General features: G+C 52.6%; 4 protein-coding genes and 1 long non-coding RNA gene across 11 annotated transcripts; 4 read left to right on the top strand and 1 right to left on the bottom strand.

The window, feature by feature from the left end:
- Positions 1-9: 9 nt before the first annotated feature.
- Positions 10-2,371, top strand: lactb2 (lactamase, beta 2). 4 transcript variants are annotated; one of them, XM_088395771.1, is made up of 7 exons: positions 10-221; positions 427-587; positions 650-770; positions 978-1,156; positions 1,298-1,446; positions 1,757-1,844; positions 1,893-2,371. In XM_088395771.1, exons 1-7 carry the CDS (start codon positions 100-102, stop codon positions 1,952-1,954), a joined length of 882 nt encoding a protein of 293 aa, XP_088251897.1. In that variant the 5' UTR covers positions 10-99; the 3' UTR covers positions 1,955-2,371. The 4 variants fall into 4 exon arrangements, with proteins under 4 accessions (XP_088251897.1, XP_088251896.1, XP_088251899.1 ...); XM_088395770.1 differs by having other exon boundaries at positions 11-221; positions 647-770; XM_088395773.1 differs by having other exon boundaries at positions 12-221; positions 1,908-2,371.
- A 123-nt stretch (positions 2,372-2,494) lies between these two features.
- smg7 (SMG7 nonsense mediated mRNA decay factor) lies at positions 2,495-11,919 on the top strand. Of its 2 annotated transcripts, XM_088395763.1 has the most exons (23): positions 2,495-2,661; positions 3,149-3,180; positions 4,627-4,744; positions 4,823-4,955; positions 5,060-5,228; positions 5,312-5,383; positions 5,585-5,735; positions 5,957-6,092; positions 6,158-6,299; positions 6,502-6,679; positions 6,756-6,826; positions 7,072-7,132; positions 7,199-7,318; positions 7,764-8,187; positions 8,287-8,410; positions 8,482-8,795; positions 9,014-9,289; positions 9,504-9,656; positions 9,744-9,827; positions 9,952-10,102; positions 10,172-10,348; positions 10,631-10,779; positions 10,924-11,919. In XM_088395763.1, the coding sequence occupies exons 1-23, from the start codon at positions 2,636-2,638 to the stop codon at positions 11,035-11,037; spliced, it is 3,375 nt and encodes a 1,124-aa protein (XP_088251889.1). In that variant the 5' UTR covers positions 2,495-2,635; the 3' UTR covers positions 11,038-11,919. The 2 variants fall into 2 exon arrangements, with proteins under 2 accessions (XP_088251889.1, XP_088251890.1); XM_088395764.1 differs by lacking the exon at positions 9,504-9,656.
- A 348-nt stretch (positions 11,920-12,267) lies between these two features.
- cyp7b1 (cytochrome P450, family 7, subfamily B, polypeptide 1) lies at positions 12,268-15,687 on the top strand. Of its 2 annotated transcripts, XM_088395766.1 has the most exons (7): positions 12,328-12,377; positions 12,822-12,910; positions 13,592-13,728; positions 13,835-14,434; positions 14,503-14,709; positions 14,770-14,948; positions 15,023-15,687. In XM_088395766.1, exons 2-7 carry the CDS (start codon positions 12,828-12,830, stop codon positions 15,311-15,313), a joined length of 1,497 nt encoding a protein of 498 aa, XP_088251892.1. In that variant the 5' UTR covers positions 12,328-12,377; positions 12,822-12,827; the 3' UTR covers positions 15,314-15,687. The 2 variants fall into 2 exon arrangements, with proteins under 2 accessions (XP_088251891.1, XP_088251892.1); XM_088395765.1 differs by having other exon boundaries at positions 12,268-12,377; positions 14,503-14,948.
- On the bottom strand, positions 15,645-19,931 carry LOC148387541 (erythroferrone-like). 2 transcript variants are annotated; one of them, XM_088395768.1, is made up of 8 exons: positions 18,070-19,603; positions 17,769-17,864; positions 17,570-17,672; positions 16,699-16,829; positions 16,524-16,635; positions 16,368-16,449; positions 16,222-16,300; positions 15,645-16,121 (listed from the first exon to the last, which is right to left on the bottom strand). In XM_088395768.1, the coding sequence occupies exons 1-8, from the start codon at positions 18,232-18,234 to the stop codon at positions 16,023-16,025; spliced, it is 867 nt and encodes a 288-aa protein (XP_088251894.1). In that variant the 5' UTR covers positions 18,235-19,603; the 3' UTR covers positions 15,645-16,022. The 2 variants fall into 2 exon arrangements, with proteins under 2 accessions (XP_088251894.1, XP_088251893.1); XM_088395767.1 differs by having other exon boundaries at positions 17,570-17,864; positions 18,070-19,931.
- LOC148387540 (uncharacterized) lies at positions 16,258-21,001 on the top strand. Its single transcript, XR_015862498.1, has 3 exons — positions 16,258-17,959; positions 18,057-19,127; positions 19,974-21,001. It is a non-coding gene; the product is annotated as an uncharacterized LOC148387540 (long non-coding RNA).
- Positions 21,002-21,927: the final 926 nt, after the last annotated feature.

Below are 21,927 nucleotides of genomic sequence, written 5' to 3'. Positions count from 1 at the left end.
TGCGATTGTAAACTTCCGGTTCCGCTCTTTATCATTTGACAGTCTCGGCTTGCTTCATTTGCCCTTTGCACCCCTTCTGTGGTCGGTTGCTTTGGGCTCATGAGTGCGTTCATTCCGCGTATCGAGCAGCTGTCTGCCCGAGTCGTTCGGGTTTTGGGATGCAACCCGGGACCGATGACGCTGCAGGGCACTAACACGTACCTGGTCGGAACCGGGGACAGGTGCTATAATTATTACGAGATATTGTATTTATTAATCGTATAATAATTCGTCTTACTTGGGCGGCGTGAATTTAATCCATGACATGACCCCGTGCCTCCCCAAAGGACTTGGCGAGATGACGTTGTCGTTCAAACTCGGCAAAATAATACGTTTGCAAAACACAAGCATCATGTGTTCATTCCGTTCCGTCTGTCCTTTCTTTAGACGGGTGCTGATTGACACGGGGGAACCGGCTGTCCCCGAGTACATCAGCAGTCTGAAGGAGGCGCTTAGCATGTTCCGTGCCAGCATTCAGGAGATTTTGCTCACGCACTGGCACCACGACCACACGGGCGGCGTGGACGACATCTGCAGGGACATCACCGGTGAGGACGACAACAAATACGGTAGAGTGCAACTTTGACAGCATGCGTATCCTTTGCAGCAGGTTCTGCGCTCCGGGTCAGCAAGCTCCCCCGATCCGGCCAGGACCGGGAGGACTCGGGAAGCCACGAGTACACCTACTTGAAAGACGGAGATGTGGTCCGCACGGAGGGAGCCACGCTCAGGTCAGTAGCCAAACGTCTTCAATGTTGCCAGATGCAACGACATCACACCAAGGCACGCATTTCATCGGACGCTTGCCAAATATACGTAGTGGGATCGATTGGAAGAATCAATCCAATTGAATTTGGCATTTCCGACCAGCCTTAAGTATTGACAACCAGTCCAAAGAGCAGATCTTCCTCCTCCTCATCATCACCATTCTTTTTCAGGGTGGTTTTCACGCCGGGCCACACCGACGACCACATGGCCTTGCTGCTGGAGGAGGATCAGGCTCTGTTTTCAGGCGATTGCATCCTGGGCGAGGGCACGGCCGTCTTTGAGGACCTCCACGACTACATGCGCTCGCTGAGGAAGCTCGTGGACGTTGGCGCAGATCTCATCTACCCCGGTGAGGCAAAAGTGTGCCGTCGTCCTGAGTTTGGCACTTAGCAGGACCAATCTCCTCCTCAACGGGGAGGCGGGCAAGAGGCTCTCGTCCAGATTGCCTGTCTTTTTCTCCGACCTGAAGAAGTGACTGGTCGCTGTGCAGGTCACGGCCCCGTGGTTCAAGATGCCGGCAGCAAAATCCGACACTACATCAACCACCGCGATCAGAGGGAGCGGCAAATCCTGGCCACCATTCGGGCCAGAGCCGGCGCGCCCATGTCCACCATGGAGCTGGTCAAAACGGTCTACAAGGTACGTACCTCCTCAGAGCCGATTGTTCCCACAAGGGCCAACTGACGGAAATGGCATGAAATGGAGCGCACGTCAAAGTTGAAGCGTTTGCCAGGTTCGTGCTCACAACATCTGGCCACACTTTTGTGGACTGACTCCAGAGTTCAATATGATGTTTACCTTCCAGGGAGCGCTCTGGAGTTAGGGCAGCTCTCAGCTGGCTCAACAAACGTCTTCTTCGCATTCATTTCATTGTCCTTTGCGTTTTCTAAAAAGGGAATCAGTTGAAAAACAAGTATGAATTTTTTTGGGGTTCTTTTTGATTGTGTAGGACACTCCTGAGCATCTGCATCAGGCGGCCAGCGTCAACCTGGTGCACCACTTGAAGAAACTGGAGAAAGAAGGGAAAATAAGTCGAGGTGAGTCATCTGCGGAAAGGACGTGTAACCGTGGCGACACTTGAGCAGCTATTTTTCTCTCAGTGACGACGGAATCGTCACAGAGCAACACGTGGAAGTGTCATCTTTGACGGCCATCCTCCGTCCTCGACGCAGAAAGAAACGTGTGCATGCGTGTTTGTGTGCATTCACAAAACTGACGATAGAAGACAAATGCAACTTTACAGAGAATAATCTGCACAAGACAAAGAGCACCAACGTGGCAAAGTGACACGTGTCACATAATTAATTTCACATTTGTGAATTCTATTTCTATATGTGTAATTTTGAGTGAATTGTCAAAAAAAATCTAAAAATGTCACATTTGCAGTTTGGAAAAGTTGCACTGTTTGTATCAGCATATACTACTGCCTTTTCTATATATTTTATATCCTTTATTTTCTATGCTCTGACTGCTCTTTATTTAATTTGCTTTTTGTACTAAAGGGAGCAGCGCTCAAATTTCAATGTACTATGCACAAAGACAATAAAGGCGATTCTGATTCTGATTAGGTGCTGACGAGAAAGTGAAAATAGATGACGCACTAACATTGACGGAAGTAGATTTTTGTCCGTCACACACACGTTCACAACAACACGTTCACACTCAAACACGCGCCCAGACACTCGCGATGACATGAACAGACATAGGCACACGCCCCTTGCACACGAAATGTGAGAGGCGGGCGGGCTGACAGGAAGCAACAATATGGCGGCGTTCGTGTTGTCAACCCTTGAGCTCCTCGTTGCGTGAACGCGGGAGAGCCGTCACGATGAGCCTCTGCGCACACTTTGTCCGGTAGGTTGCGCTCCCCGGCTGTCATGCCGACACATACGACACGAGGAGCGGCAAGAGGTGGCCTGTGAAGGCGACGTTCGCTCCTGTTTTCCTGGCGTGCTAAGGCTAAAGCTAGCGTCGGCTAGCTAGCCTCCAACATCAACAAACAGTCGATGCCACCACATTGCGCGGATACAGTCGCTTTTTTTCGCGCATTCAAACGTCACTTTGACTTTGACTTGAGTATGTTTTTCGTTGGCCATTTGCTACGTAGCTTTAGCTTTCTGTTAGCATCGGCGATGTTGTACAAGGTTGTGTGACGTCACGATGGTGCGTGATCAATATCCTTGACAGGTGGCGGTTGTTGTGAGGCTACGCGTCGCAGTGCGCTCGCTGCCAGAGACTTAAGCGTCACGACAGATATTTGCATGACGTTTAACCGCGGACGTCATTGGGGATGAAGTGTGTTGTTGTTTAACCCGCTGCTCTCTGTTGTGTTGACGAGCAGACAGGCAGAGGCCCTCAAGGCGGACATGACAGGTGAGTGCCTTCGGCGTCGAAGTTCACGCTTACAAAAAAGAACGTCTTGCACTCAAAATGGACCTTTTCCTTCATTTCGTCTGAAAACTTTGTGACATTGTGTTCCATGGTAACGGGATCCATTGCACCTGGCCAAAGAATTGTATGATATCAACTGCTGGGGGGGATTAGGGGTTGCAGCCCATCTTTGGGGCGTGAGGCGGGGTACACCCCGAACCGGTCGTCAGCAAATCACAGGGCACATATAGATGGACGAGCAAGTGTTTACAACTTCACGAACAATTTCGAGTGTTCGATGGACCTACCGTGTACGTTTTGGGCATGTGGGAGGAATAGTAGGCTACCCGCAGAAAATCCACGCAGGCACGGGGAGAACATGCTAATTCCACACATGGAACCCAGATTTCAACTCACTGCACTGCGACGGACGTGCTAATCAGTGACCTCCAATTTTCTGATGATACGTACATATAGGAAATTACGATGTGCATACTAGTGGCACATGGTGATCGAGTTTGTGATTTTGGATGTTGAAACATGGGATTAGCGTGCCAACAACTTGCAGAGAACAAACAGTTCTCATTGAACACAATCACCAAGTTCCACACAGTTGTGCACTTGAGTTGGTGTGACATCCCAACCTGTTACTGTTACCTTGGCAACAGAACACACTGCACTCGAAATGCAGCTACGACCGCATGATTGTGCCGAAGTAAGACATTTAAGAATATGAAGCGATATCCGGTCCCCAATCATCGTGTTTGTGACTTTGTGTGGGAATCTGTCGTTACCATGGCAACACAACACTGTATTTTCAACTGACGAATGATGCTTTGTTGGGAAATGGAATTACAGACTCGATGAATGAGTCGAATCAATTTGTTTTTCTTATCGAAAAATAAATCAAGACTAACCGGTTGGAAGATTGTTTTCATTTTTGCTTCTTTGAATTGCTTCAGTCCATTGGGCCTTTCTAAAATAAAGCACAACCTAATGTTAAGTGGCGATGGACTTCTCCAGCCCGAGATCTAGTGGTGTCAAATTACCAGAATTTCAGTAGTCTGTACCAATATCTGTGATTTACTACGATTCTCGATACTAATTCGGTGCCACTGTCAAAAAACAACAATCATCTTACTATTAAAATCACTAATTTATTTAAAACTGTTTAAATCGTGTAGTAAACTTTCTATATGAAAAAAAGAGCAGCAGTGGCATGGAGTCTTTAAGTCACACATCTATAAAAACATGCAAGATTGATAACAATATTGAACTCTATACATTAAGAAAGAGCAGCAGTGGCATGGAGCCTCTCAAACCTCTCAAGCATTTTTTGCGAGTTGGCTTGTTCGAAGCTATAATTGCTCCGTAGTTGCCATGGTAACTGCAGCGCTGCATTCTGGTGGCCAGCTCTTAATTGCCATGCGTGCGTTTTGCGCGGCGCAGACTCCAAGCTGGCGGCGGCTGAGGCGTGGACGTCCCGCCAGGCTCTGCAGGACTTGTACCAGAAGATGCTGGTCACAGACCTGGAGTACGCTTTGGACAAGAAGGTGGAGCAGGACCTGTAAGCGCCGTCCTGCCTGGCCCATCCCTCACCTGGCCAACGCGTGTGACCGCCTGTCGTCCGCGGTCCTGCTTGCAGGTGGAACCACGCCTTCAAGAACCAGATCACCACCTTGCAGAGCCAGGCCAAGAACCGTGCCAACCCCAACCGCAGCGAGGTCCAGGCCAACCTGTCCTTGTTCCTGGAGGCGGCCAGCGGCTTCTATACTCAGGTGGGCTGATGTTCGGACCAGTCGCCGGGCTTGGCCGCTTCCGTTTGTGGGCCCAGAAAGGAGCGAGAATGCTCTGGTCTGACTGGCTGGCCGGCCCTGTGCAGCTGTTGCAGGAGCTTTGCAGTGTCTTCAACGTTGACCTACCGTGTCGCGTCAAGTCTTCGCGGCTGGGTATCCTCGGCGGCGGACCCAACGGCAGTAGCATTGTGACACCACAGCCCAGCTCCTGCTCGTACATCTGCCAGCACTGCCTGGTGCACCTGGGGGACATCGGTGAGCAAGAGCCAGACCAGCGAGAGGAGAGGAGCGGGTTAGGGTGGCCGTCTGACCTTCCGCCGCCTTTTGCCGCTTTTCAGCACGCTACCGCAACCAGACCAGCCAGGCCGAGTCCTACTACCGGCACGCCGCCCAGCTGGTCCCGTCCAACGGTGAGTCCCGGCCCGCCGCCCCCTTGACAACTTGCAAGCGCATCGACCTTGAGGCCACTTGCCACTCAAGCCCAAAGGAGGCCAACCTTAGTTCCAGCATTAGCTTTCCATGTTACTTAGCACCGGGGAACCGCAGGGTTAGCTCCCAAAGGTTTCACGTCCAAAGTTGAAGGAGCAGCTGATGACTCTGGTGCCTTCCAGGTCAGCCGTACAACCAGCTGGCCATCCTGGCATCTTCCAAAGGAGACCACCTCACCACCATCTTCTACTACTGCCGCAGCATCGCTGTCAAGTTTCCCTTTCCCGCCGCCTCCACTAACCTGCAGAAGGCGCTGTCCAAGGCTCTGGAGAGGTAGGCTCCGCGTGGCGTGGCGGGCTCTCGGCTCACACGCCGCTTCGTGCCATGTGTTAGAAAAGGCCGCGCGATAAAGCTGAGGGCATTGCCGCTCTGTAGCCAACTGGCCATTCGCCACTCCAATTCGCCCGTGCCCAAAGCGTCTTGACGAGGGAAAAGCCGTCCATCCCATCACGTTGCGTCACTTAAGGTCCGCTCTGAAAAACATGTTTGCGCAGCCGCGAGGAGTCCAGAGGCAAGTGGAGTGTGTCCGACTTCGTCAGGGCCTTCATCAAGTTCCATGGGCACGTGTACATGAGCAAGGGATTGGAGCAGCTGGATGCTTTGAGGGAACGTCTGGAGGAGCAATTCCAGGTACGCGTGCGTCCTAGCCCCGCCCCTGCTAGCGCTGACCCATGTGCTTGCATGTGTGCGTGCAGAGGCTGATCCTGCAGAAGGCCTTCAGCTCGCAGCAACTGGTCCACGTGACGGTCATCAACCTGTTTGCGCTGCATCACCTGCGAGAAACAGCAGCCGACGGCCAGCAGACAGTCAGCTGGTTCCAGCTCCTTGGCCTTTTCAGTAAGAACCGGGGGCTGCTCCATATTAGAGGCAAAAGCGGCAACGTGCTCAGCTCGCCGATCTTGCCCTCACAATTTTATTTGCAAAGACCTCAAGACCATCTCCTGGTCGCTCGCTCGCTCCTGCCGCGGAGCCCCTGCATTCCGCAAGTTGCTCGAGCATATGTATGCCATCTATGGCCTGCCTTGGTTTGTCTCGCCAGTGTCCTTCCTGGGCCTCATGTGCAGCCGGGTTCTGCTCAACAAGAACCATGGCAGTGGCAAAGAAGAAGAGGAGGAGGTGGCGGGAGAGTGTCCTCTACCAGCCATTAAAGTTTCCCTCGATTGGCTCCGCCTGAAGCCCGGTGTGTTCCATGAGCCCGCTGTGGACCAGAGGCAGCAGTAAGTTGGTGCTCATGTCGTGCGGTGGTCCCGCAGCGGGCACACTGCTCACTTGTTGTCGCTTCCCGTCCTGCAGCATCTGGCCCTGGCTGGTCTCCATCCTCAACAGCTTTCAGCCCAAAGACCAGCACGTGTCCACATCTTCAGGTACCCGCTCCTTTACCTCCTTTAGCTTCGCGATTTTCTGCGGTGACAGGCGTTGTCCCGTTTACCCGTCTTGGCTCTTAGTCCACATGAAGCACTGGTACACCTCAGTCGGTGGTCTCGTCTGTCTGGTTCAGGACTTGTCTTGATTGAGGCTGCTGCCTTGTTGCTGCTTTTTCACCTTTCTGTGGAGAAACATCTGGCCGTGTAGTTGGTGACTTGTGTGGAACGTTCTTGTTCATCTTCAGTGACGCCACTGCCGGAGGAGTTTGAGCTTCAAGGCTTCCTGGCTCTGCGGCCGGCTCTCAGGTAGCGTTTCCCTACGACGTCGCGGCCGATAGCCAGACTTGCCTGACCTTGGCGTTGCTCTTTCAGGTCAGTGGACTTCAGCAAAGGTCACCAGGGCGTTCCGGTGGACCGCGATGTGCTTCTGCTGCGCACGCGCCACCAGAGACTGGTCGTGCTGGGAAAGTGGATCGCCGACAACCAGCCGGGGTAAGAAGCCTCAAATCAAGACTAGTCGACTAAAACGGAACCCGGCCTCTTCAACTCACAATCGATGTCGGAATAAGCGCGTTAATAACCAGTCAAGTAAGAAGTAAATTTTTTGGGTGGGTGTGGCGGTAATATGTCCTCGACGCCGCTATTACTGGAAACACATTGGAACCTCAGAGGTCGGCCATTTTGCCACCTGCTGTCACAGTCACGACCAATCACGGCTCACCTGTTTGGTCAGGTGACATTCTCAAGCTGAGCAGCAGTCAGCCGCAGCACTCGTGACAACACGTCAGTTTAACGATAATACATAGACTTAGCATCGACATTTATTAAGCTGACATTTACAATCAGTGGCGTGCTGGAATGATTTTTTCAGCCCGGGAGTTAACTCCACTATTTATGTAGAGCAACCCTTTTGTATGACCCCGCCCCTTCCCCCCAGGCTCATCCAATGTCGCGCCAGTGAGGATGGCCTGCTGCTCTTTCTCAGCGACATTCCCGAGCAGGCCATCCAAGAGCCGGCGCAAGAGGAGCCGTGCGTGCTGCAGGAGGCGTCCAACGGTGAGGGCGGCATCGCCGGCCTCAAGTCAGTGCTGTCGGTGGGAAAAGCCGGCAACGCGTGGGCGGACGGCGCCGAGCGCCCTGTGGTCACTTTCAAGGAAAACATCAAGCCGCGCGAGCAGAGCCGGGAGCCCGCTCGGGTGCCGCATCAGAGGGACGGTGGGAAGGAGCGCCGCGACTCGGTCAAAGGAAACGGGCTGGCACCCTCTCCCTCGTTGGCTAAAAGCGAACCCAAGCGAGACGGCAAGAGGAAGTGCGAGACCAAGAAGCCTGCACAGGAGAAAGTTCCAGAAGCTGGAAAACAGGTCACCTACATGACTCTGCTCTTCTTCAACTTCCTCCTCATTATTTCCTTGCTACGTTCCTCATTCCTTATGCAATCCCTCCTGTTTTCCTCCTTTCAGGTGAAAGCTCAAACAGAGCTGAGGAAGACTCCAGTCACTCAACCGCAAGCAGCAACGTGCGCCGCTTCCCAGTTCATCCCCATCCATCACCCCGGAGCCTTCCCGCCTCTGCCCAGTCGCCCCGGTACGCCCGCTTGCCCGCCCGTCCGCTCGTACAAGCACACGACTGCTGAGCGCTCATGTGGCATTTTGCAGGCTTTCCACCGTCCACCTTCGTCATCCCTTCTCCCCCGGTAGCGTTCCCGGGCCTGCAGGTGAATCCGGGCTTTGCCTTCTCTGCGGGTGTGTCGGTGCCAGGCGCCTTCCTGCAGGCCCAGGCGGGCTCACAGGCGGCCGGCGGCGGCAAGCCGTCGCACATCCCGTACAGTCAGCAGAGACCATCCGGGCCTGGCGCCTCGGGGCTCGGCCAGCAGCAGCCGCAGCTGCCCCACTCGCAGCTGCAGGTGTCGTCGCCCGGCAAACCCGTCCAGCCGTTCGCCATGGCCAAGAGCCCGCCCCACCTGCAGCAGGTCAGCCGCAGTTTTGGAAAATTAACAAAGTATGCTCAAGGGCACCTCGGCCGACTCTCACTTGTACACCCTTTTACTTTGTGCGAAAACCATCCTCCGCTTATTTCGGAACCGTTCGCCTGTTTGCACGTCTCGATTGGTCGCAAACGCTCAAGTGAAATCTTGGCCGCCGCCCATCTCTGGTTCTCGTGAGTTATGGGTCTGGGCCCCTTTGTCAGGCGTTTGTGCAGGATGCGCAGCTATGGAGTCCCAGCCAGGCGGCGCTGCAGAAGCTTCCGCCATCCGTTCAGATGTCGCTGAAGTCACAAAGCTTCTACCTGACACCTCAAGACACCGTCAAAGTGTACGAACACCAGGTAGCACCACCGCCTGCCGCCGACAAGCAGATGAAGTTCCCGCCCTACTGGGACGCCGCCTCCTTCCGGCCGCCCGATGACAGGACGAGGCGGCCCCCGGAGCAGGACATGGTGGCCAGAGGAGGGGGGCCCTTTGAGGTGAGCCCACTTTCAAAGTAGCTAGCCTTCTTTGGCTTTTGCCTGTAGGTGTCCCACCCGCTTAGCTTTTCCGAATAGCTTTGCAACTCTGAAGCTCGGGTCGCCGTGGTGACCCGAGCACGGCTTCGCAATGGCTTTGTCACCGTTCCTTGCTGACTTGCTGTGCCTCCTCCACCTTTTTGCCGCTTCCTCTCCTTCCTCCCTCGCTGCTCAGGGGACCTCGCGTTCGCCTCTTCTCCCTCCTGACCTGTTGAACTCTCTGGCTGCCGATGTGGACGACCGGGACCAGCCGCTCTTTTCTAAGTCTCCCGATTTGTCCCGGGCTCTGTCCGCTCCTCTTAGCTCGCTTGCCGGACCCAACATGTTTGTACGTAGCGCCGCCCTCATCCCTCCTCTCTCCGCTTCCCTTGCATGGCCACGCCTCTCCTTCATACTGTCTCTTCCTCTTCCCCAGCTGCCCAATCACAGCAGGCAGACAGACGGCGGCCTCCGAGCGCCCGGCCAATCGTCTTCCCTCTTGTCCGCCGCCGCCGCGCAGGTTAGCCCCGCCTGCCTCCCGGTTCACCGCGACCACCAATCGGCTCGCCAAACGGCTGCTGGCCTTTTGCTCGCGACCAGTTTCCACCTCTGACTCAACTTGGCTTGTTATGTGTGCGTGTCAGGAGTACAACCAGAACAGCATCTTCAGTCAAGCCTACGGGAAGAAGATGGCCGCGAGCTCCAAGTGCGACACGCCCTCACTGCAGCAGGAGACGTCGCTCTACTCGCTGTTTGAGTGGACGCCATGGTCGCCCTCGCTGCCCGCCAGCTCAGGTGCAGTGCGTCCTCAGGCATGCGCGCGGCACCAGCCGGCCGGCTCACCGCCTGCTCTCTGATTGGCAGATCACTCCACCCCGGCCAGCCAATCCCCTCACTCGTCCAACCCCAGCAGCCTGCCGTCCTCCCCGTCCACCCACAACCACGCGGCGGCGCAGGCGGCCTTCTCTAATTTCGGGCCCATCGGTGCGCCAGACAGTCGTGAGCGCAGAGCGCCGGACCGCTGGAAGGCCGACAAGACAGGTGCGCGAATTTCAAGCTCACATTGTGCTCCCCTTGCTTTTTCTAAGTCGTGGTGGTCCTGTTGGTACTCAGCCACCTCAAAGCTCGTCCAAGTGGATTGACGGTGGGCCGTGTCCCCTGCAAGCCTTGTTCAAAGCGTGCTTTTGCATCCCTAAGAAACCTGCACCTGTGCTACTGCTATCCAAATCCATTTCAGTTCAAACAGAACAAAGATGACAAAGCCTGTCATGTTGACGCAATACGCTGCCATCTTAGTTCAACTTTGCTTTGCGTCTTCTTCAGGCGGCACCAGCAGCTTGGGGTTGGACTACCTGCCGGCCGCCACCTCGGATGCCGGCTGGCACCAAGCCCCACCCGGCGGTAGCTCTTGGGCCAATCAAGAGTCTCCCATGGAAGAGTCATCCTCCAGTGTTCTGCTGGACAGCTTCAAGGTAGCCTTAGCGCCACACCCAGACAGCTGGCAGCACTTGTGCTCTTCTTGCCCCTGAAGATGTTACTTTATTTGGCCCGGGCGTGCATGTGTGTCTTTTTTTTTTTTTTTTCCCCCAAATCTGCCGCCTTGGGCTCTGTTGCAGTCAATCTGGTCCAGCTCGATGATGCAGTCGGGCCCGTCGGCACTGGAGCAGCTTCTTCTGCAGCAAAAGCAGAAACAACAGCGAGAATACGGCGCCATGAACCCGCCGCACTGACCTCCCCTGACCCGTACGATGACATCATCGACATCATGGCTGCCACACTTTGACGAACGCCAGCAACCGTTGGTGGACGCCGGGGGGGTTGGGGAGGCGCCGCCCTCTCCGCCCTTGAAAAACAAGACCAAACAGGATGAGACGAGGCCGCCTCCACTGAAAGGGGGTGGGCTGATGCCAACGAGGGGCGTCGCGACTCCGCACGCATGTCATCATTGCTAACAAAAAAGGCGCGCACACAGAACAAAAGCACACACGCATGCGTGAGTGGACAGGCAGAACTGGTTTGTCCACGCTGGACATCCGCCAAGTCCACTGCTGCAAGTATGAGGGGCAGCGAGGACCCTGTGGTGGTCAGGTGACCTGAAGATGGAATTCCTCACTATTTCCATTCGTCGCAAAGGAAGAGGAAGAGGATGTCTCAAAATGTCTGGCGTGCCAGGTGTACAAAACGGTGTCGTTAGTGATTTGTCATTTGCCGTCTTTTAGGGTGACAGCTGCTGTAATCATCTCGCCCGCTAGCTCACTAGTTTAGCCCGCGTTAGCATTTCTTCCTCTTGTGCCAGTTCTCGAGCAGACGGGAAGTCTTCTGGACGATTCATTTTAAGCTTAACGACAACGGGAGGACGAGGAACAAAGACTTGTCCGCTTTATAAATTTTAGCATTGCCGAGGCATGCGACGATGTGTGACCGTCGGCCCGAAGCCCCACCTCCTCTCACTTGCACGCCCATGAAGGGGAAACGCTTGCCGATGAAAGTGGCCCGTCTTGACGTTGACAGACGGTTAGGAAATGCTCATATTTGCGTGACAAAGATCATGGGATGCTACTGCTCTTCTTTTTGTGTTTTTGCTGCCAATAAATAGGAAATCTCTCATGCTCCGTTGTGTGTGCGCACGTGCGCGGAATTTGTCAATGATGAATGAACCTGTTTTTATTTTTTCAAAATTCTATCCAAATGAAAATCCTGTCATAAAAACATGAATGACGGACTGAAAAAATTAACTGACGGAAGCAAGTGAAGATTACGCTTTGGTCTGGCTTGACCACTTTATCCTCACAAGGGTCACAGGCGTGGCAGTGCCTATTCCAGCCATCTTAGGGTGGGCCGCAGGGTACAACCTGAACCGGTCACCAACCAATCGCAGGGCAGACACATTTGCACTCCCACTCACACCTTGGACCGATTTGGAGCTGTCAATCAGCCTACCATGCATTTCTTTGGAGTGTGGGAGGGAACCAAAGAAAACCCAGGTGGGCATGGGGAGAACATGCAAACTTCATACAGGAAGAAGCCTGGATGTGAGCCTCAGTGCGGACCAGTGCGCCACCATGGAGAAGTATCTACACAAATGTTGACAGCCTGAAATTCTATTCGCGACGTATTGGGAGGTCTCAAACCATTTTGTCCCCACACAAAAAGTTGCACTGCGTAATTGTTGATTTCCAGATGCACCTTTTCTGGAATAGTTGTGTTCTCTTGAGCAATCGGTCGATGTTTTGAATAAACAGTTTTTGACTTCTGCAAATTCTGCGAGTCTATCACGTGACTAGAAGCGCCGTCAGGTTTTTCTGTATCGTTCGCAAATAAGTCACGCCCTTCTCCTCAAATCCAGTCACTTTACTACGAAGTTTAGCGGGTCAACATTTGTTTGTCTTGTGTCCCGACACCATGAGTTTGATTCCCACATTTGACAGTGCGTGAGTAACGGTGAGAAAAAAAAAAAAACTTTAGCGGGTAAGCGGAAGTGACGCATTCTGTCTTGTTTCTTGTTTGTGACAAGCGCAAGATGTTCACGCCGCTGGCGTGCGCGCTCCTGCTCGTCGTCGTCGCGCTCGTTCCCGTCGTCATCAGACGCCACCGCCGGAAAAGGTTAGTGATGCCAGAAGACGTCCGCTTGCTCGTGATGTCACAGTCCAACTTTGGCGTTTTCCTTGCGTTGCTTGCTAGTCACTCGGGTCACTGCTATCGATTGCGAAATAAATCATTGATCAAGCGATAAGAACCTGCAGCGTCCGTTTTGTGATTTTTATGTTGCCACGTTGGGTGAAAAGTGTGCGACAGCCCGACTGGTCGCCGATGTTGGCCGAGATCCTTCCAAAAACAACTTTTGAAACTAATATTAACCCTCTTTATAATAGAATCGTCTCGTCTGTGTAGAGTAAATGAGCCACTTCTCATTTGTTAGTTTTTGTATTGTTGTATCTAAGCTGCAATTGTATAGTCCTAATGAGTAAAAATGACACGATTTTATTTGTTTAGTTAATTGCTTTAATTAATAGCAGGCCTTTATTATTTTTGGTTCATTTTTATCAGTTTTTGTTGTAGCCACCTGGGGGCAGTATTGAGCGGGAAAGGGGGAATAAATTATGTTTTGCTTGCTTATGTGGAATAAAAACAAGTAATGTAATTATTGACATTCTGTAAGAATTTCTTTCTCTCTCTCCTTATCCTACACACTTTGATTCCACCTCGCCATTCCGAATGAGCCGCCACTACCTGCCTTATTTTTGACCGACGCATCACATGATGTGCTGGTTTTGTGCGTGTCAGATGTGAAGGCGAACCCCCGCTGATAGATGGCTGGATCCCGTTCCTGGGAAAAGCTTTGGAGTTCAGGAAAGATGCTCACAAATTCCTGGAGGAGCAGCGGAAAAACTTTGGAGATGTTTTCACCGTTCACATGGCAGGTTGGTCTCGCTGCCTCGCTCCAAATTTTGGGGGGCGGTCCCCTCATAATCCCGATGCATAACAAGGCGCTGTGATGGTCTTAATTGAGCGCAATTGATTCGGCAGGTCGCTACATGACCTTCATCATGGACCCCCTGATGTACCCGGCAGTCATCAAAGAAGGCCGGCGCTTGGACTTCCACGAATTCAGCGGCCGTGCAGCGCCGGCAGCCTTCGGCTACCCGCGCATCACAGAGGGGACCTTTCCGGGCCTGGCCGAGCAGATCGAGCGTGCCTATGGCCTCCTCCGCGGGGAGCAGCTGACGGCGCTGACGCAGAGCATGATGGGGAACCTCATGACGCTCTTCCGTCAGGACCACCTGAAGCCGGGTGACACCTGGCGCGAGCGCGGCTTGTACGACTTCTGCTTGGACGTCATGCTGGAGGCCACCTTCCTGACCTTGTACGGCCGGCCAGCCCAGGGCTCGCGCCACACCCACGCGGCACAGCTCAAGACCCACTTTGTTCACTTCGATGAGGCTTTCCCGCTGCTCATCGCTCAGGTTCCCGCCTGGCTGCTGGGCCGGGCCCGCACCGCCCGCCGGAAGTTGACGGACTACTTGACACCGCCCGGGATGTCTGACTGGGCCGACGCCTCGATGTTCATTCGGCGCCGCGCCCAGCTCCTGGAGGGCCACCCTGTCATGGGTGACGCTGACAAAGCGGGTCAGTACAACTTTTGCGCCAGGCAGTTTGACACAGACCGAGGGGTAATGCTGAGCGTTGCCTTTCAGCGCACCACTTGGCCATGCTGTGGGCATCGGTGGCCAACACAGCGCCGGCCGCCTTCTGGGCAACGTACCACCTCCTGAGGCACCCGGAGGCCCTGCGAGCTGTCCGCCAGGAGATCCTAGAGGTGCTGGAACGCAGTGGGCGTGGGTTCAGCGATGATATGGACCTGGCACTCGCCGCGGAGCAGCTGGACCACATGATTCTTCTGGGTAGGAAACCCGCTGCCGCTTTCGCTTCTCATGCCCGCCTGACTTACCGCTGGTCCTCAGAAAGCACCGTCCACGAGAGCCTACGCATGTCTTCGGCATCCATCAACATCCGCGTGGCTCAGGAGGACCTGAACCTGCGACTGGACGCCGAGCACGTTGTGGCGGTGCGGCGAGGTGACATCGTGGCACTGTATCCGCGCAGCGTGCACATGGATGCCGCCATCTACGAGCAGCCACAGGTAGCGATCGCCGTCACGTCTTTGCCCGACCACTTGTCATTCTTTCTCCGGGGGTGGATTTGGTGTCCCGTCAGGCATTTCGCTTTGATCGCTTCGCCCACCAGACGGAATTCTTCAAGGACGGACAAAAACTTCGCCACTACCTGATGCCATTCGGCTCGGGCGCCTCCATCTGCCCGGGACGCTTCTTTGCCGTCAACGAGATCAAACAGGTCGTGTGTCTGCTGCTGCTCTACTTTGATTTGCGGCTTGAAGCAGGTCAGCCTGACCCGCGGCCCGACGGCAGCCGCGCGGGCCTCGGCATCCCGCGACCCGATCAGGATGTGCGCTTCCAATACCGCCTGCGTGGCGCTGTCGCCCGCTAGTCCCGTTTTTTGCCAGACCTTTCTGTAAAACGCATATCGATATTACCACCGTGGCTGGGCTCAAGTTTTCAACAAGATTAATGTGCCCTTCAAACTAATGGTTCAAGCTTACACATTCAAAGTTACGGTTCTGTATGAGCCATTCGGCCCTCTTGAATTGTTTTTGGGTTGATGTGGTTTACGCCACTAGAGGGGCGATAGAGTCTTAATTCCTAGGAAGCCAATAAAAGCCAGGTGGATTACGACACGGGCGGGGTTGACAGGAGGAAACAGTTTTCGACTGTGCCGACACGCCAAAAGGTTACGAGATCATTTACAGTGTCAAGGAAAATAAACCTGCAAGTATCTTTTTATTTGTACCATCAACAACAGAACTCTCCGTCTGCTTATTCACGTATTTTAAGTGCAAAGGCACATGTTCTAACAATCAGCCATCATACAGGGTTAGTCACTTCAGGTTCAATCTACTCAACCGATGGAAGAAGCCAGTTTTGAAGGAGCTACTCGCAAACTTTCCAGCTCCTCCCTTTCCTGTCTCTTACGTCGCTTTTCTGCGCTTGTGAAAGTGGCACGGCAAGTCATTTCTGCAAATCGGGTGGGGCGTCCATCATATGACCCGCGTGGAACATATGCAAAGGACGGATGGCGATGTCCGCTCAACTACTTTGTCCGAGTCGGAGCACATGCGGCTGCAGAAGGCAAGGCGGTTTCAAGTTCCCAGCAGGATTGCGGAGAAGAAGGAGTCTGGCAAGACGCTGATGTTGCCGGCCGTGGCATTGTCCACGTAGATGGTCGCGTACTCGCCAGCCTGAGCCGCAGAAAAATTATTAAATTATATTAAAGTTATTTTCCAGATCTCTCCGCAAGTCTCGATTTCATCTGAGAATGGACTAATGATCAACATGTACTTGTAAGAAGAGCGTTCCCGTCAGAGTGATGCTGAAGGCTCCTCTCACGGTGGCCACGCCCACCACCGAATCAATGGAACTGGAAAGCAACATGTAAAGTCAGAGACCTCGGCCATGCAAGCGCACGTATACGCCGCGCAACTCACGGTTTGGTGCGACAGAGTGACTCGATGCAAATGGCTGCCCTCACGCTCTCACGCAGTCGCACCTGAACACGTTCACCTGACTCTTCACACACAAACGCAAGCAATTTATGCCGATGGTGAGGATGACAACGATGGTGATGACGTCACATGACTGACTGAGGCAAAGGCGGGCACTCAGCAGGTAAAATCCGGACTGGGTGGCAGTGTAGCGTCCGTGGCTCACGTCGAAGCCGCGACCGCGTCGAAAAGCAGCCACGAAGGGCGGGGCCTGCAGGGGCGGAGGTCACAGGTGTCACCTCGCCATCCGGCGGGTCGTTTGCGGGGACGTCACCTGACTGAAGGGGGGAAGCTCCACCAGACTGCGACTGGCCACCTGCACTTCTTGGGGGAGGCGGCCGAGGAAGGAGGTGGAGACTCGAGGAGGGCGATCGCACAGCCCGCATAACACGTTCGCGGAGGCGCCTGCAACACACCACACGGGGGATGGTTGATGGTGGAGTGGTACACTCGGCTGTCTTGTGTGCAGGCACCATGAGTTCGATTCCCACATATGATGGTGCGCATGTGACTTAAAAAAAAAAAAAGAGGGGAAAAAAATACGCCACACGAAAGACAAGGATTGCGATTGGCCGCACTCAGGTAGGCGCCCCCTTGCGTTCCTCCATCCGCACTCGCACAGACTCGCCCAAATGTATCCACGTTTGCGTGGGAGGGGGGCGTATGGCCACGGAGCCCCGCCTCAGGGTTTTTCCTGAGTGAAGGTGAACACGTCGGGCGGAGGTGTGTTTTGCACACCAAAGCGAGCGCTGCATTGGTAAGTCCAAATGTGTTTCCCTTCCTGCAGTGGAGGCTCCCTTGTCGCGCGGACGGCGGTCGGTCTCGCTGCAGAGATGGTTTTAGTGGCGCAACTTGTCCTTGCCTACACCCTTCAAACTGCTGGCTTCAAAATTGGACAGATTCAGCAAGGAAAAAAGAAAAAAAGGCTATATTGACCCAACTTCCAGGGTCAGTCTAACTTTGAATCCAAATTGGCTGGTTTTTAAACCAACATTTCCACGGGTGTATGTTGTTTTTTCCAATCCTTCTTTTTCAACACATTTGCGTTCCTTAACGTTACTTTCCAGTGACGTTAGGCTCGCTGGGAAGAAAAAAGCATTTTGTTTTGTTGTCACGTCCCCAAATGCGGCTAGCCGCGATGTTACCGTTGAACCTGACGAGCGAGTCGTCGATGAGCTGCCGCCGATGCAGACAGGGTGCCGGCCTTCCCGGGTAGCTGCGAGGTCCAGGAGGTCCCCAGGAGACGTGCTGGACACATAATGACAAAACAAAGGTGCGTGTGAGTGTGTGTGCTGAAGAGGAAGCCCGTGTGTGTCTGAAGGTGATTGTTGGCTTGCAAGTGACCTTTGTCGTTCTTGGGGAGCTTTTGCGGGCGTCTGAGTTGTTGATGAACATGAGCCAGGATGTTCGTGGTGAAGGTGGCGCAGGCGGAGACTTGTCCTGGAGGGAGTAAACCCGGCACAGGTTCACTTGGCTTTCACTTCATCTCAACTGCAACTTGATATGGTGGACCCCAATAGTTCCAATACTGCGTGGTGAGTCGCTGCTCATTCCCCGACTCTCTGATCACGACACGGTGGAGGAACTATCCGAGTCCGCACCATCAACATCTTTGTCTGGTTTCGAGAGAAGGTGTGCGTGTTACCTGGACCACCTGCAGCGCAACCTCCTGACCGCTGCTTGTTGTGTTCACCATCATTGTCGTCATCACCATCATCATCGTCATCATCAGTGGGCGGTGTCTGAGTGTCTTCATGTTTGGATGGCGCAAAGACTCACCTTCTGCCTCTTCTACCATCTCGTCCTTCATTTATATGTTCATCGCACGCCTGCGCACCCATGCTAGAGATAAGGGGGGCGGAGCCAGGGTGATGTAATGTTCCATAGAAGGGCCTGATAGGCTAGGGACGCGCCCCTTATATTGCATCACCCACATGTCATCATCTTCTGGTTGACCAAGATGATGGCATCTTTGCTTTGCTTTTCTTCTCACTTTTACAAGATCGGTGGAGATTCAACATGACGCTCTCACAAAACTTGTGAGCAGTATGGAGCCCTAAAACAAAATTGTCCTTCATTGCAAAAACTTTGCATTCTCTGAAAAGAATGAGCCAAGGGCTCTGTAAGTCAGCGACGTCACATTATAGTCATTTTACATGCAACCATCGTCTTGAACCCGTATGTGTGTACAATATGGTCCATCCATCCATCTTCTTCCGCTTATCTGGGGTCGGGTGGTGGGGGCAGCAGCTTTAGGAGGGACGCCCAGACTTCCCACTTTGTCCAGCTCATCCCGGGGGATCCCAAGGTGTTTTTCCCAGGCCAGCTGAGAGACATAGTCTTTCCAGCGCATCCTGGGTCATCCACGGGGTCTCCTACCGGTGGGACATGCCCTTAACACCTCCCCAGGGAGGCATCTGTTCCCTGCGGTCCTCCCACGCTGCTTCACACCTTGTGTGAGCAGAGGCGGAGTGTGATTTCGCAAGCTATGGGTGGAGTGATACCCTTCTGCGTTCTGCAATCAGACTCACTTGGCCTCTGCAAATAAATGCATGCAGCGCTGTGCCTTTAAGTGCTGCGTGAAGTCTCGTGAGAGTGAGATTTAAACCAGGAAGTGAATGGAGCACGAAATGCCCGCCATAATGGACAGCCTCCGTTTTCTGCCTTCTCCATGCCGATTAATGCGAACCAGAAGATCTTAAGGTATTTGTCAAAGTATTTAACAAATAAGCCATCCATCAATGTTTTGTACCAATTGTCCCTGCGGGGGGGTGGGGGGGGAGTGCTGGAACCTATCCCAGCAGTTATCGGGCAGTAGGCGGGGGACACCCTGAACCGGTTGCCAGCCGATTGCAGGGCACACAGAGACGAACAGACATCCGCCCTGAGAAAGATATCATTTCTGATAGTCGCAATAAACATGTCGGCCAACGTGCGATTGTGGCAAGCAGCCAGCAGGTGGAGACAAGGTCTTGCGCGCAACTCTTCTCCTTAACCGCTTCGCCAACTTTCCACGCCAAAAAATACTTGACAACTCTCCAATTAGCACAAAGAATGACCGACATGAAAATGAAGGCACCTTGCAGGCTTGAGTGTCCCTGGAAAAAAACAAGACTGAGTTTTTAGTCTTGGAAAGTCTTTGTATAACTGGAGGGAACGTCAACGCTGCGCTCCGAAAACATTGAACTATTTCCATTGTATTTTGTCATCATCTTTCTAAATTCTGAGTCAAAAAATTCAATTACGGCTTTTGAAAATGTTTTAACCATGGTATGGTCAAAGTATTACATGACAATATTGATTATTGTGTAAAAGTTATTGTCATGTATGTAGAAACATAAATTATGTCTTGCCCCGCCCCCCCAGGTAAAAAGTAGTGACATTCTTCCTTTCGAACTGCGCAAGCACTTTTGATGACAAAACTGTAGAATCATCCTGTTTGCAAAAGAATAAAAAGCAGACAAACGTAGTGCCTTTTTATATCTGTGGTGTCTCAATTACTGATGTCTTTTATTTCTTTTTTATTTCTTTTTTCAAATGCTGCTCAAGGTGTGGAGGAAGGCAACAAACGTACCTGTGGGAGCATACTGAGCCCCTCCCCCACCTGCAGAGCCCCCAGCGAGGACTTGAAAAGACAACACCTCCTCCCACTGTTGTGTATCCTCTTTTCATGCAAATAAAGCACCATGCACGCACACACACACACACGCACGCACGCATACACACACGCTACAAGCGTGGAACAGGAAGTAACAGTCTTTGCACAAACACTCCCTATGAAAACTGGTTTGTATTTCGGAATATTTGGCTGTGTGACGCGGCAGACGTGTTCTTTCTAGCCTCAAACTTCACCGGAGTCCTGCAGGAGGAAAGCCAAAAATTACATCTTAGGCTCAACGGAGATCTTGAGGAAGGACACCTCATTGGTCCTGGAGTGACCCAGCTACTGAACTACACATTTCACAAAATCCTGTGGGGGAACTAGGAGATGGGGGGGGGTGGAATAGCTGGAGCCATTGAGGAAACAGCATTTACGTTCAGTTCAGGGCAATGTGGAGGAAAGAGCAAAGCGGAAAGCTCCCAGGAAAAACAAGATGGTGGGGACCCAAAAGAACCACAAGATGGCCTAAGGAACAAAGAATTGGTTCCCAAGGAAAAGAATTGATTCCCAAGGAAAAGAGTGGCGCTGAAATAGGAACAAGGAGATGTAGGAGACAACAGAAGAAGGAGGTGGTGCGCAGGAGTCAGAAAGAAGTAGATATTCAACAGTGAGGTCTCAACGTAAGAAGGATGCTTTAAAGAGAGGAAGATGCAGCACTTTACAGGCCGGATTGTGGACGAGCCTTCTCATCAACCGCCTGCACTATGTGAGGACCTGGGACTATGTCTCTGAAACTGTCCCACCCCCTCCAGCTATAAACGAGGAAATAGAATTCAGGAATATTCTATTTTTTTACTCCTTTTAATGCTTGCCTGATTTTGTTCTTTTTCTTAAATGATGACTGGTATATCCTGGAATTTCCTCGTGTGGGCCAAATAAAGAAATAGCTCATCTTAACATTGTGCTGAAAGAAAAAGATGACTTGAGGATTTCATTCAACTAAATTAAAAAAAAAAACTGATAGACTGTTGACTACAAACACTTGTAAAAGATTCAACTCACATCAAAGTTCCGTTTAAGACTAAGTCAACCCACCGTAGTGAACAAATGGGCTGGAGTGACGTACACAGTTGGAACAGTTCATGGAGTAACATACAAAGTTGGAACAGTTCATGGAGTCATTCTTTTGCTTACCGCCGCACGCGCACACTTTAGTAGTCCCATTTTACAGTAATTACATGGAAAAAACAGTCGCTTAATGTTATATTTTAGCATGTGGTTATTCTGTACAAGCCTGTTTCCTTTAATTGTAAATATGCATAAAAACCGTTGTAGATGCCTGCAATGCATTGATGCCATTCAAATTCATTACATTGGGGTGTGCGCGCGCGGGGGGGAAGGGTGCGCTCGTTATTGAAACTTGACGCTCCGCTCACTTGCGTCGGGCGCAGTCGCGCTTTACGACGCACGCGCGGACGTCGTCGTGTTAAAACGATGGACGGCGAAGGCGGCCAATCGACGTTTTTTGCGGGACTGACGTACATCGACGTTAATCCGTTCGACCAACGGGGATCGTTCGTGCGTCCGACTGCGTTAGCGGCCCGATCTTCAATGCCGCCGTATGTTGCACGAGTCCCCACCCCCGAACTGCTACGCCTAATGGCGGCCGCATCTTTTTGCACATTCTCATGTTCCGTTTGTAAAATCCATGTGTTCTCAAGTCGGTAAGGAGAAATCCGTGTTGTTTCATAACAAGGTTGACGAGTATTCGAGCTGGGTTCTGGTTGCTGATTTTTTTTTTTTTAATTGGGGGGGGCACTTGTCTCGTCGCTTGTGTCATACTTTGTGCACTTTTGAGCAAAAGATGGAAATGAGGCCACGCGCTCGCTTGCGTTGTTCTCT

Source organism: Syngnathus floridae, chromosome 14 (assembly GCF_059516105.1).
Source record: "Syngnathus floridae isolate MCC-2025c chromosome 14, RoL_Sflo_1.0, whole genome shotgun sequence".
NCBI lineage: Eukaryota > Metazoa > Chordata > Actinopteri > Syngnathiformes > Syngnathidae > Syngnathus > Syngnathus floridae.
Note: the sequence above shows the minus strand (reverse complement) of the source record. Positions and strands in the feature narration are given on the sequence as shown.

Excerpts from the sequence above, each read along its gene's own strand:
- lactb2 (XM_088395770.1), top strand. The coding sequence starts at position 100 with ATGAGTGCGTTCATTCCGCGTATCGAGCAGCTGTCTGCCCGAGTCGTT. Across the intron at positions 771-977 it reads ACGGAGGGAGCCACGCTCAG|GGTGGTTTTCACGCCGGGCC; the intron begins GTCAGTAGCCAA and ends ATTCTTTTTCAG. Across the intron at positions 1,157-1,297 it reads CGCAGATCTCATCTACCCCG|GTCACGGCCCCGTGGTTCAA; the intron begins GTGAGGCAAAAG and ends GTCGCTGTGCAG.
- smg7 (XM_088395763.1), top strand. The coding sequence starts at position 2,636 with ATGAGCCTCTGCGCACACTTTGTCCG. Across the intron at positions 2,662-3,148 it reads CTCTGCGCACACTTTGTCCG|ACAGGCAGAGGCCCTCAAGG; the intron begins GTAGGTTGCGCT and ends GTTGACGAGCAG. Across the intron at positions 6,300-6,501 it reads CCAGCTCCTTGGCCTTTTCA|TGTCCTTCCTGGGCCTCATG; the intron begins GTAAGAACCGGG and ends TTGTCTCGCCAG.
- cyp7b1 (XM_088395765.1), top strand. The coding sequence starts at position 12,309 with ATGCAAACTTCATACAGGAAGAAGCCTGGATGTGAGCCTCAGTGCGGA. Across the intron at positions 12,378-12,821 it reads CAGTGCGCCACCATGGAGAA|CGCAAGATGTTCACGCCGCT; the intron begins GTATCTACACAA and ends GTTTGTGACAAG. Across the intron at positions 12,911-13,591 it reads AGACGCCACCGCCGGAAAAG|ATGTGAAGGCGAACCCCCGC; the intron begins GTTAGTGATGCC and ends TGTGCGTGTCAG.
- LOC148387541 (XM_088395767.1), bottom strand. The coding sequence starts at position 18,234 with ATGAAGGACGAGATGGTAGAAGAGGCAGAAGGTGAGTCTTTGCGCCAT. Across the intron at positions 16,830-17,569 it reads CTCGCTCGTCAGGTTCAACG|GCGCCTCCGCGAACGTGTTA; the intron begins GTAACATCGCGG and ends GGTGTGTTGCAG. Across the intron at positions 16,122-16,221 it reads CGGGAACGCTCTTCTTACAA|GCTGGCGAGTACGCGACCAT; the intron begins GTACATGTTGAT and ends TCTGCGGCTCAG.